At 26.2% G+C, this 13,348-nt stretch overlaps 1 protein-coding gene across 1 annotated transcript in view; it reads right to left on the minus strand.

Annotated features, from left to right (window-relative positions):
• LOC100302461 (uncharacterized) overlaps positions 1 to 12,605 on the minus strand; it is a 20,516-nt gene extending 7,911 nt beyond the window's left edge. The window contains exons 1-20 of the mRNA NM_001163200.1: positions 12,455 to 12,605; positions 11,661 to 11,714; positions 11,390 to 11,404; positions 10,678 to 10,725; positions 10,372 to 10,413; positions 8,509 to 8,526; positions 8,174 to 8,206; positions 7,810 to 7,818; positions 6,804 to 6,854; positions 6,456 to 6,467; positions 5,816 to 5,827; positions 5,091 to 5,102; positions 4,219 to 4,230; positions 3,893 to 3,904; positions 3,115 to 3,138; positions 2,761 to 2,793; positions 2,598 to 2,636; positions 1,987 to 2,007; positions 1,496 to 1,507; positions 5 to 16 (exon numbers count right to left, since the gene is read on the minus strand). Of these exons, the coding sequence (NP_001156672.1) occupies positions 5 to 16; positions 1,496 to 1,507; positions 1,987 to 2,007; positions 2,598 to 2,636; positions 2,761 to 2,793; positions 3,115 to 3,138; positions 3,893 to 3,904; positions 4,219 to 4,230; positions 5,091 to 5,102; positions 5,816 to 5,827; positions 6,456 to 6,467; positions 6,804 to 6,854; positions 7,810 to 7,818; positions 8,174 to 8,206; positions 8,509 to 8,526; positions 10,372 to 10,413; positions 10,678 to 10,725; positions 11,390 to 11,404; positions 11,661 to 11,714; positions 12,455 to 12,536 (553 nt within the window). The 5' untranslated portion in view covers positions 12,537 to 12,605. The remainder of the gene's footprint in view (positions 1 to 4; positions 17 to 1,495; positions 1,508 to 1,986; positions 2,008 to 2,597; positions 2,637 to 2,760; positions 2,794 to 3,114; positions 3,139 to 3,892; positions 3,905 to 4,218; positions 4,231 to 5,090; positions 5,103 to 5,815; positions 5,828 to 6,455; positions 6,468 to 6,803; positions 6,855 to 7,809; positions 7,819 to 8,173; positions 8,207 to 8,508; positions 8,527 to 10,371; positions 10,414 to 10,677; positions 10,726 to 11,389; positions 11,405 to 11,660; positions 11,715 to 12,454) is intronic.
• Between the last annotated feature and the right edge of the window lie 743 nt (positions 12,606 to 13,348).

The raw sequence follows: 13,348 nt of genomic DNA on the forward strand, positions 1-13,348 counted from the left end.
TTACTAGTCAATGGTACTGCATAATATTACAATTTAATAATTTAAAAATATTAATAAGTATAGGTTTACGAAAAAGTTACGACAGAACATGATTTATGTATTTTAATTTCATTTTACAATTTGCCATTTGATTTGGAGATTTTTTTATTTAAAGAACCGTTTATAATTATAATGTCGTTGAAATTATTGGGAGAAGGGAAACTTAGCCGTTCTATCCTCCATAGTTGTTTAACGCATTTATTATTGCCATCTCTTCTTAAACTATAGTTACTATACTAGACCAATCTTCACGAAGCTTGAAATGTTATACAACATTATTCATTAATAATATCTAAAGGCTGTCCCTAAGACGTAAATATGATTATAATAAATTACTTATCTACATTCTACACAATAAAAATAATATGTCCTGATTGACTAATCAACGTCAAATACATTCAAATTATGATGGCTAGAGACTTTACATGGTACCTTTGAATTACATTGTGAGGGTGCACTAATAATTTATTTTTAACAATCACCATATTAAATATGCGTGCTAACACTGAGATTTTGTTTCGGAAATTGGAAATTGAATATTTTTTTAAATATTTTTGTGGTTAGGTTCAATTCCAAATTGTCCGGCTATTCAACAAGTTTATGAACTTAAAATATTTTTATTTATACTATAATTTAGGTAGGTATTATAATATGTTTAGAAAATGTCATTGATGTTGGAAAATAAGTCGTCAAACCTATAGCCAAAGACAATACCGCCAACAAGAACGTATAAATGAATAATGAGCCGGAACGAAAAGACACTGAATATTAATCAATTTATGACAAAAATAAAATTTAAAAATTATACAAATTTGATTTTCTGGCTACCTATCACTCCGCCTCACTTTTGTCCACGGATAAAGCTCGTAAATTATACATTAATTTTGTCATACTTAAATTTTAATAACTCTTTGAATAATTTATGATTAATTAGTGATATACTTATGAGTTATGACTACCTATTGTGGTTAATCACAGTTAAGTTCTTAAATCTGTGTTCACACCATTTTAGCAATCAATACTTATGCGATATAACTCACATGTAAATATATGCAGGTAATAATAATTGGTAAGTGGCGCGTGGCGAAAGGGGTAATCGTGAGGTGAATCTAAGTTTCTTTAGGGGGTTATGGCTGGGTAATAGCCAATACGTAATAATTTAGTATTAACAATAGTATTCTAATAATAACTACGACAGGCAGTTACAAATTTAACAGTAAATGCTTTTGTCAAGTTATTGGTGCTGCAGGGGGGGTTGAAATATTATTAGACTAGTTTCTGAAAATTTTCAATATTTCCGTGTCATTAAACTTATGCCTAAAATCATAACTAGTGTGCCTAATGGAAATAAGATTATGATACCTAGTATTAAGAATAACAGTAAAAAAGTGTCCCGAGTGTTTTTCATTTATAAATTAACAATGAATCTATAATCTTCATAACGTTCCATACTTACAAATTGATTTCACTGTAAATAATCGTCAGTATAAAAATTGTTATAATCTAATAAATTCATAAATAATAATATAAGTAGGTTTGTAATAATTATATCATACGACTAAAATAATAGAATATGAAGTTTAAACGTGAACTGCAATAATTACAATATTTATTTTATTCTTTTATTATTATTTAAATATACAACGGACGTCAAATTAAAAAGTTTAAATAATAAAAGATTAAAACATAAATACTGGGGAGTGTAGATCCACTAAATACTAAAAATATCGAAGTATGGTTCTCATTATATGAAAAAGTTAGGAGTTGGATCGAATAGGAGTTGCAGGAATTAACTCTGTTCAGGCAATAAAGGATTTTAATAGTTAAAATTTTACTTAACAGTGCCAAAATTGAAATGTGATTAATTAAATGCAATTATTGAACAAATACAGATTTAAGAATTTATAAAACGATAAAATAAAATAAATACATTTAAAGTTAACTTACAATATATTATTTCTTCATCATCTAAAAGAAAAAAAGTAAGGTATTATACTATATAATAAATCATATAAATAAAATTATAATAATCATTTGCAAATATTATAGAAACTATAACAAGTGATCTCCATTTACCATAAGACACTAATTGTTTTTAAGACGATTTACATTCGAAAATATTATTTTACACACCTAATTTTAAGTTGTTAAAAATAAAATTTTTTTAAAAAATTATAGTTTTACTGTTTTTTTTTTTTAAAGTTACTACTTTTTAATTATTATTTATATAATATACATAATGTGTATACATAATATACCTATTGTGTAATACTTATAATTTATAAGTCATAAATTAGTCTTATATTTGAATACATAGGATAGAATATAGATATTTGTCTATTTTAGTATAGTGAACATCGTGGTTTTATTTTAAGTCTAGTAAGAATTTCATATTCAAATTATTGATAATAATATAATAATTGGGAAACACATTTTTTTTTTGATATTTAGAATTATATAGTACCTACCTATGACAGTCGTGATAAGATGTAATCACAATTAAAACACTTGAAAGTTGAAACCGTTATTTTATTAGATATTATGAACAATGAACATACCAACTTCGACCTTTTGAGGTTCAGTGCTAGAACTGGTTTCTGTAATATTATTTTATTTCTTATGATTGGTAACAAAAATGTTTATAAAAACAATACATTTAAGACGCATCAACTTTATTGTAGACGTTTAAAATTGTATTAAAAATGAACATATTATCTTTACCAGTTTTTTCAGGTTCAGTGCTCGGGCTGCTTTCTGTAATATTATTTTGTTTTTCAATGACAAGAAAAATGTTTATAAAAAAAATATTTAAGTAGGTACCTATTAACAGTTATAGTATATGTATATGCATATATATGTAAGATACGTATATGGTATATCTTCGTATTGCGTAATCATATTTTTCAAACTATCGAGTGTATGAAATAAATTAACCACACACGTCGGGTATAATATTACTTATTATTATTCGACAGAAATTCCATATAAATTATATTTTTTAGTCATTCATTATAACGAAAAAGTTAACCATAAATACTTTAAAAATATTTGTCTTATTTTAAAACGATCGCTTACTTTCTTGCTCTTTTTTCTTGTGGTCTTCTCCGTTTAATGTATCCATGAATATAAAAAATATTTAAAACAAACATTTAGGTTTTATAGGACAGATTATTTTGGGTAGGTAAATTGCTCAGATATCTTAATGATTTCAATTAATAATAAATAAATAAATTATGACATTATTTTTTTGTGAATAGTTAAGCTTAAGTCATTAATGTATTATCGATTAAAATTAATTTGCATGATGTGCATAGAAAGCATTGTACTGCTACGATAAATATAATAATGGTAATTACTAATTACCTGCTTTGTCATGTAATCGAATGAAGAGGATTAAGTTATCTAATGTTAAACCTTAACCGCAGCAAACGGTTCTTATACAAGTTTTAAATTTATAGCTTCACTAGCTATATATCATATTAGTTTAATAGTATCTATCAAATCCTAAACCAGGATATAATGATATTTTTAATTAAGGTATAAATTCTAATAAACAGTGAAATATCAACAACACAATAATAATAATTTCCCTTAATCCGGCAGAAATTTTTATTTTAAAATTCGCGGGCTTCGATCCAAAATAGGTTCAGAAATATTTATTTGTAAAATTATACGTTTTTCTACTCATATTAGACTTTAAGAGTATAATATGATTCCTTTCTGTTTATACTATGGCAATACCTAGAGACTAGAGTTCTCAATATTAACATAAGCTATTAATAAAATATAATTAAATGTAGATAATAATGAAATAATAACTAATAAAATGCATAATGTATATTTATACACTTACCTATACGTAACTCTGTATAGTACATTTTCATAAAAATATTGAAAAATAATAAGATAAAAATATTATGAAAAATATAAAGTTTAAACATGTAGTGTAAAAATCATTATTTGGTATTTATTATCATATAAATATGAACAATATTATATTGTCCAGGGACAAATATATTGTAATTAAATGGCAATTACGTTTATTTTAAAATATACTTAAAACAAAAAGTCGTTTTTTACACTAATTTCAACACTGTCGGTGCCATGTACCTATATTTAGCGATACCATTAATTTGAAAATCATGAAAGTACTAGGTAGCCAGGTAGGTAGGTACTTACGGATATACTTCTCTATAAAATGCATGTATTTAAAATTAAAATTAGATATTGTCTTATAATATTTATATATTATTTGAACTCGTATCCAAATTAATTTGTATACAATTTTGTGTAATTATTATGTTGCGTAGTATAGGTATATTATTTTCATTTTTCATTACTCTAAGAAAATGTCCGTGTAGATAGACCACCGTGGTATCACTGATGAGCATTGATGGAACTAAAAGAGGAAAAACCCAGGGATGGATCCAGAGCGACGATTTGAGGAGGGGCATGAATTTCAAGCAGCATTGTAGAATATCAGATATTAATTTGGCTCACGTGTTGATTAACGAAGATGAGAAATGAAAACCAATTCGATCGGTGGGCTAAGAACTCTGGAACCAACTCTGTATAGCAGCTGTTAATTTATATATTTTAACAAAAGTCATATTTTATTTACGTAAATTATAAACCTTATACGAAAAGGTGGAGTCGGGGACTCAGTCCTCATACTAATAATGTTATCAAGATTCGCTGATGCTGATCTCTGATGAGTATAAGAATTGAATTATGAATTACGAACACAAAAGCGAGCTCACTCCGAATGAAACAAACAAAACTATTATGTTTTTTGGACGCAGAGACGACAGCGTTATGTGTACCCATGTGACATGTCCTTGTATCAGTGAACAATACAATGATTAAAATTAGTTTATTTTTTTTTAACAAAACTGTTTTTAGTCATCTGTATCATTATTTTTTATACGGTAGGACGTAGGTACCTACCTATATCAAAACGTTTTTACATACACTTTTGAGTTTTAGATTATATACAATTATTGTTTTTATATAAACGATAGGTAACCGGTAAAGGAAAAATTATAACTCACCAACAGTAACTTCTGTAATTTATGCATTAAAAAAAAATCAAATCATTTTACTATAGTGCATTTTTGTAAAACAATATATTCGAGAGTTATTATCGTGTGTTTGAGATCTGTTATAAAATTATTGTTGAACATCGGTTAGGTTAGGTGTGGTTAAGCTTAAAAAATATACAGAGTAATTCACCGATTAACCAAAATAAAAGAATAAGCTCATACAAGCTTTAAAAGTTCTGAAGTTAGCCCACCCACACCACTCGGTGTCGCCGAGTTTGTTGTCAAATCTTGGTTTTGATTCGTGAAAATGATACATAAACCATAAGACGCATCCATGCTAAAATCTATGATTACGCCAGTATATTTTACTGTCACATCAGTGCCTTTTTTATTGCGCCGATATCACCACGCAGTCTGCCCTGCACCGCACGTGTTCGTTCACCACGACTATGGTCTAAATGTAAACTTCAAAATTATTCCAAAAATCCAAAAATCAGAATTTGAATACATAAATCGTCATTACCTATTAAATGGAAAATGAGTGATAACCGTGCCTGGTGAGTGGTGAACCACCCTGTATATATCATACACACTTATAATATCTCAATGCCTTGACGACAAATGTATCCTAAACTTAAGAAAATAACAATGTTTATTGACAACCATTTTTAATAACAACAATGATTTAGTATTTTAGTCTAACACAACTGGTATTTTACTGACAGTTAACTTACTAAGCGAATCTCCTGCGTTTATTCAATTATTCACACACAGAAAAAAAATAACTATATTAATATTATTATTATAAACAATAACTATAAACACATACGTATATTATTATCGTTTGGAAATTATTAAGAGTAAAACATTTATATTTTAGGTACCTAGGTATTTAAAATGTTTTTTTAACGCATCATCACAAATTTATTTATGACATATAATAACAACTATTTTGTAACACGTATTAACTAGAAATTATTTCCACAGCTCAATAATTAAAATTATCGATTTACGCTATGAAATGTTTTATTTTATTTATCGAAAATGTTTAGCTTTAACCATACATATTAAATTTATAAAATCAAAATTAACGTTAGTGATGTACGATTAACGAAGAGAAAATAAATCATATAAATAGGTAGCCAGGTAGGTATAATTATATTTTATTAAAATGGAATGCAATCTTAGATATTATAATATTAAAGAATAATATACAGGATTAAAACGATTAAAACGTAAAAAAGGGGTTTGTTTATCAGCACAATTTATGAAAATTAATATTAATAATATTATTTATGATGAATTAACAAATTATAGTATAATTAATATGATATACATAATATTTTATAACGTAATAATATACAATAAACGTACCACATCCTGGAACTACACAAATAAACAAACATTAAAATATCAATAATAATTGCATATTAATATTTAAATTATATCAATACAACATTAAAAAACTGAACCATATCGAAAAGTTTAATATTACAATATAGACACTGAAATATCATATCACTGTCTATTCTTTGGTATCAAATAGTTAATTCTTCAGAGGTTGATTTTCATAAAAATATTGTTAATTGTACTATCTCATGTTTCGATTGTATAACTATTATAACATAATGTATTAGACTTATAGGAACAGATTTCATTTAAAAGTTGTTTAATGTGCATTTATTATATAATAATATTGTAATAAAAGTATGTTATTATTACTTGAAGCAAGTCTCTTTAAAATACGGGTTTCATCGGTAAAATTAGTTAATTCTAAAAAATTTAATTATAAAATATAAAATTAGGTATATTTCATTATAATCAATATTAGGCTATTAAATCGAATAAGAAATAAAGCCATAAGTTATGGTATATGCAATGTTGTTCACGAAAAGCAAAAATAATACTTTGACTTCAAAAATTAGCCAAACAATAGATGGCTATTACTTTAGATTCTGAACGGAACAAAGAATGTAGGTTAGAAATCTATAGGTACGAGACGGCCGCTAAGTTCACGACGATCGCCGACCACATTACTGGTCGCAGACTATAATAATAGAAACTGGACACTTGAATTCTACTGCCACTTAAATTATAATTTTCTACATTCAATGTCTCAATGCAATTTTCAAAATATAATATATTATATAAAAATATTTTAAGCTATTATAGGCTTTTGAAATTTTGAAATTTGCTTAGTTTTTTCTTTAAGTGTGGATACAAATTGTATTACAAGGTACCACATAAATAGTTTTTGTAGCAATTTATAAATATAAAAAACACCCCGGTTTTTATTTGTAAGACAAGTTCAAATTTTCATAAAATTAAATATTTTAAAAAAATAATCTTTGGCTACCGCCCTGCTTTAATTCAAAAATATTTTCCGTGAAACTTTTACGTATAATATTACGTTTTACTATACACTACGACATTAAAAAAAAAAATTAGATTATTTTAAGCTATTGTCTATTTATACCATACTTGTTACTTATAGAAAAATAAATCATTGTACATACGAGTATAATATAATTAAAAATGCATAACAAAATAAACTTGTAAGTACAGCATGACAGACTTTCTCCGCTCAGAATTCTATTTCGTACGCAATATAATATTCGTTGAATTCAAATTTATCACATCCATTACAATGACCGGCCGCTCAATTACGACACAAAATTCGACGTCCACGTTTTTACTAAAATGGTTTAGTTGTTAAGAATGTACTTACCTTTATCAACTGAAATACGTATGGCAACACATTAATACAATTTAAATTTCGAATGTTAATCCTATAATTAGGTTAGTAGGTATCAGGTGTATAAATCATCGAATATTTTGATAATTTATAATCTTCGAATTCTTATAGAATTAACTATATATAGAATGAAACTTTTTATAGAAACTTTTTAAGTGACTAATGCTGATTTTTATACTTAGATTTATGTTATACCAAAACATTTAAATCCCTATAATATCAATGTGGTGATAACTATTTAAGCAAATTATAGTAAAGAATAAAATTAAATATTATTTACGTGAAAAATGTGATATAATTGATAAAATTCATTAGATATCAATTTAAAATAACGTACTTTCTTTGTATGAATTATTTGTATTAATTGTATCTAAAACATATTAAAGCATTTTTTAGTATTTTTTTCAATAGTTTATTAATCCAAAATATGTGATATATAAGTACTTAAATATAATATTATGATAATGATTCAAAATGCCATCATCATTTTGATATAAATAAATAAATCATACTAAATAAAAGGTATACTACATTAAAAAATAAGTATATATTAAAACAAACTAATAGAACTATATCAGTCATTAGAATAATACCCACTAACAACAAAATAAATCTAATCCACTAAAATTAACAATTACGTTAGGTATGTTTATAAAAAAATTTACGAATTACCCGTGTATTGATTATAATCTATAAAAAAGTATTTATATTATAATGTGTTATTAAAAATTAGACAGATATGGTTTTATCGTATTTAAACTATCTACTGTGTAATGTATCTGCAGAGGAACAGTGTTAAACGTGATATGAATATACATATGACACATTTTTACTCTTCTATAGATGTTTTTAATTGTCTTTTAATTGAAAAATAAGCTGATAAATTGAAATAAACTCAAAATATTAATGATTGCATTTAGAACTTAATATACTAGAATTCACCGAGTCTATTGACTCTTGAGTGGAATTCACATTATTCATGTGTATATTATATTATACATATTATACGCCAGTGATGCCCAAAATTTTTTCGCAATGTTCGTGAATACTTAGTGTAGTACGCAGCTGTAACTTAGCATGACATGGCTTATATAATTCAAATTTATCCAACAAATTTGTCGGATAAAAATTGTAATTTGCTGTGACTATTCTTTAAAGATAGGTACATAAACAATGATCAGGTAGCTAAAAACGACGCTAAACTCACTTCTGCATAATGGCCATAAATTCAAAAAGATTATATACAAAACGATCTAAAACAATGCGAGTACTTATGTTTGTTGGAAAGATATTTGTTGGCTATTAAATTTTTTTCAACACACATTTGAAACGTCTATGGTAATTTATCTAATATTTGACTTGAACGTTTACCGAAAAAATATGTAAACTACAGCTGGTAGAATATTTTCTGGTTATATTTTATTATTCATACACTAAAATTATTCCCAAAATTAGGAAGTATCTGTACTATCTGGTAAAATTATAAAAATTGTTGAGTTGGAAATCCAAACGATAGTAAACAATAACTGTGTATCAGTAATATATAAAACAGTTAAGCTAATGTGTCAAATATAATTTACAATAATAATTATATTTGTTATTGTTATATTTTATAGTCGGCGTGACATGCGCTGCTTGTGCGGTGCAGATGGGTCGTTTTGAATTTTGAATTTTGATTTTACGATGTGGTCCTTGCTCACGAGTCTTAGTCGATAAGTTGTATTACGTATCTATTGTAATTAAAAAATTTGATATTTTGGCATTATTTTATTGTTGATTATGTCATCCCCAGTGGCGCAATAGTAGAAAAAATTTTTAGGGGGGGGGGCTCTAGCACAATTTTTGTTTTTTTAATTTTAATATATATTTTTTTTTGAGGGAGCTATGCCCCCAAGCCCCCCACCTATTTGCGCCACTTGTCATCTCCCTACATGTGAACCCTCCAGGCTCCGCCCACCAAAACCAGTGGAAAGACGATTCCAACACTGATTATCATAATTATTTATCAAACTGTGCAACTTCTAAACTTTGACTTTGGCCACTAAACCAAAATACGCTATTTGTGTAATTATTATGACATGTTGACCATGCCGATAGCAGTAAAACATAATACGAGAAAATAAAGCATTAATATAACTTTTCAAATGCATCGCTCTTAAATCTAATTATTTATATCAAAATCGTGTTTTTTGACAGAGGAATTCACTATATAAAAAAAAAAAATTAACACAACAAATAACAGAAAAAAACGCAACTCATTGTAAAATCAATATATTCATCTCTCCACTCAGAATCTAAAATGTTACACTATATGCGCAGTAGCACAAAAGTTAGAAATTATATAGAAAAAAGAAAAAATTAAATATTAATCATGAACAAAAGTTAGGTATTTAATTTTTCAAGTCGTTCATTTCTACAGCCTTTATAGTATATCATTATAAAATAATAATAGTAGATACCTATATAGCGTGTTCAATATGTACAAAGGTACCACACTACCACGTCTGAAATGGTAAAATATCTATAGGTACTTACTTTTTAATGTTTTATCGAACTGGTCTTCGCTCAACAATCTACCTGTTATAAACGATAAATTAAATACTTGTACGTTTTTTACACTTTTATTATGCTTAAAATACATAAAAAAAATTAAAAAGGTATATACGTTTCAACCAATTTCTATCGTATTATAAATTATAATAATACCTATGATATATTGCTATATAGTATGATGTATCTATAATCTATATGCAATAATAATATTATAGGTGCATAGTATATATTTTTATATTTATATAGGTACTATTGCCACGTCTGAAATGGTAAAAATATCTAACTTACCATGTAATATCATTTTGAACTCTTCGTCGGTCAACTGTTTATCCATTGCTACATAACCGATAAATCAGATGATATTTAAATATCTATACGTTTTATTAAACGTTTATTACGTTTCATTATTGGAATTATACTTAAGATTATAAAGATACAAGACTTAATTAGGAGAATCCCGCACACTGGCATTCTTGGGGAAGGTTTACAAAATATTAAAAAAATTTCCATAAACTTTTTGATAATATTAAAAATATTTTTTGAGTTGCCCATAAAATGTATTGCGAGTTGCGGGTAACTGTAATACGCAGTCCTTTATTCGAATAATTGGTTAGGTCTTATATATTTAATGGTATTTATTACTGTTTAATGTACAATTACAATTACCTACATGACTACATTGGTAATACAACAATAATTTTATTATTTTACCAGTTTTTTTAAATCTAAAATGATCGTACACTAATTATATTATAAGTGATGGATAATAAATAATCTGATCATATATACTTTTGGTATCTAGACTATTTTAACTCTACACAAGAATTGTTGTAAAAATGTATGCAATTTGATCGTTTTGGCTTCACGTGAAATATAATTTGTAAAATGTAAAAATATTCGGTACATAATATTATACTTTTAACTTATATAGTAGTATAACTTAAGTAGTAAATAGTAAGTAACAACAACGTATCGTCGCTGTACAATTAAAAACATCTACCTGTTTCAGTCGCAGCTAAAATAACAACGAGTAATACATTATTATTTTAAATTTTATTTTATTTCACAACCAATATGCCTAACATAGTATACTAGCTGTTTAAACATTTTCATGTTATAATACTTTTTATGAATTTATTCTTCATACGTGAAAACTATTTAATAGCAATAAAATAAAATCTACTACCAATTCAACCACAAATTGAATTCGTATTTATTTATAATAATAATATGTACGGTTAAAAATATCATACATTTTTCAAGTTACATACTTTTTATGTTGTTGAAATAATCTGTAAATGTTTTATCGTGAATACTTGGCAGTTCTAGAAAATACAAGTTTAGTCAATTGTTGAACGAATGTTTTTTTTATACACTTATGGAATTTTAGGAGACCTCAATAAAATATTCGAAATATATGAGATTTGCAGGGCAATATATGATATCCACTACATTTTTTCAAGTCAATGGTGGAAGATATATATGAAACCACAGAGTTTACGTAAAAAATCAAAAAATTCTTGCATCTGATTTTAATCGTATGACTGTATGAGATTCCAAATTCATAAATGTATAAAAAAAAATGTTTGAAATAATGGTAGCATAATTTATTATAAATTAGATACATTTAAAACAATTAAATACAATATTATTACCGTCAAATATGTAATGATAAATTATCAGATATTACTCATCCTCCATCATAACAATATGCTCAATAAATTTATTATTACTTATTATAATATGTTTCATAGTTTATAGTTACGTATTATATTGTATAAGACGTAATATATCTAATAACTAATAATAAATTTTTTTTTTTTTAAAAACCTAACACAATTATTACATAGGTAGGTAAACTGCCTAGGTTATATCTATAACGTGTGTAAATGTATAACATATACACCTAATAAATATGTAATTTACATAAAGCATAATAATCAATAAGTACCTATACCTATACATAGATTATGTAAATTTGTGTGATTTTTCGCAAAGACAATGTAATTTAAAATGTATTGAATCAGTCGTCAGGATATGATATTATAATAGTATTTATACAAACCAACTGTGGCAATAAGGTACGAATTATTGATAAACGACATCAGTGAGAGGATAAAGACTAGTACACTCGTCCCGGACATCATTTTTTAGGAATCAAACAATGTAGGTTGTAATTATTGACGACCGTCGATCTTGCGATCAAACCGAATAATGAATATTTTATTCATAAGAACTGTACTTACACAACAGACGAATTTTTCTGTGTACACAGCTCGATAGAAATTACGTCATAACGCAATGCAATACAGGGTGATTCTTTTATCAAACAACACTCATTATTTTAAAAAGTGTAAGTTTTTTTGAAAATATTTAGAGTTTAGATGAGCGGAGAAGTGGACAAACATTTCGCGGGTTAACCCCGTACCACTCCACTCCACTCATCTAAACTTTGAATATTTATAACTCATAAACTACTCGTCCCAAATTCGATTTTCAAGTATCAAAGTATTAAGAAAAATATTCTGCTTTGGAATAAAAAATTTAATTCCCTATGTTGTCATTCAAAAAAGTAAAAAACTTAAAAAATTATAAGGATAAAAAATATTTAAAAATATAATTTTTTAAGAAAAACGTTGTTTTATAAGCGACTTGAAAGTATGTAAAAAAATATTTTTAAAAAAACTTACACTGTTTGAAATAATGAGTGTTATTTGATAAAAGAATCACTCGGTATATATGTAATCAGGTTCCACACATATTTTCTTTAAAACATTTGTATAAATATGACAGCGTAGGTAATACAAATTTGGGTAACATGAACAATTCTTAAAAGCTTCGGTAGTTGATAATTCATTCTAATGTTTTTGTACAGCAGCGGTGGCGTACCTATAGGAGAAGCTAATACTTAGCCTTAGCTTAAAAATATTGCTCGAAAATTAGGATTTTTATACAATAA

This window comes from Acyrthosiphon pisum, chromosome A2 (assembly GCF_005508785.2).
Source record: "Acyrthosiphon pisum isolate AL4f chromosome A2, pea_aphid_22Mar2018_4r6ur, whole genome shotgun sequence".
Lineage (NCBI taxonomy): Eukaryota > Metazoa > Arthropoda > Insecta > Hemiptera > Aphididae > Acyrthosiphon > Acyrthosiphon pisum.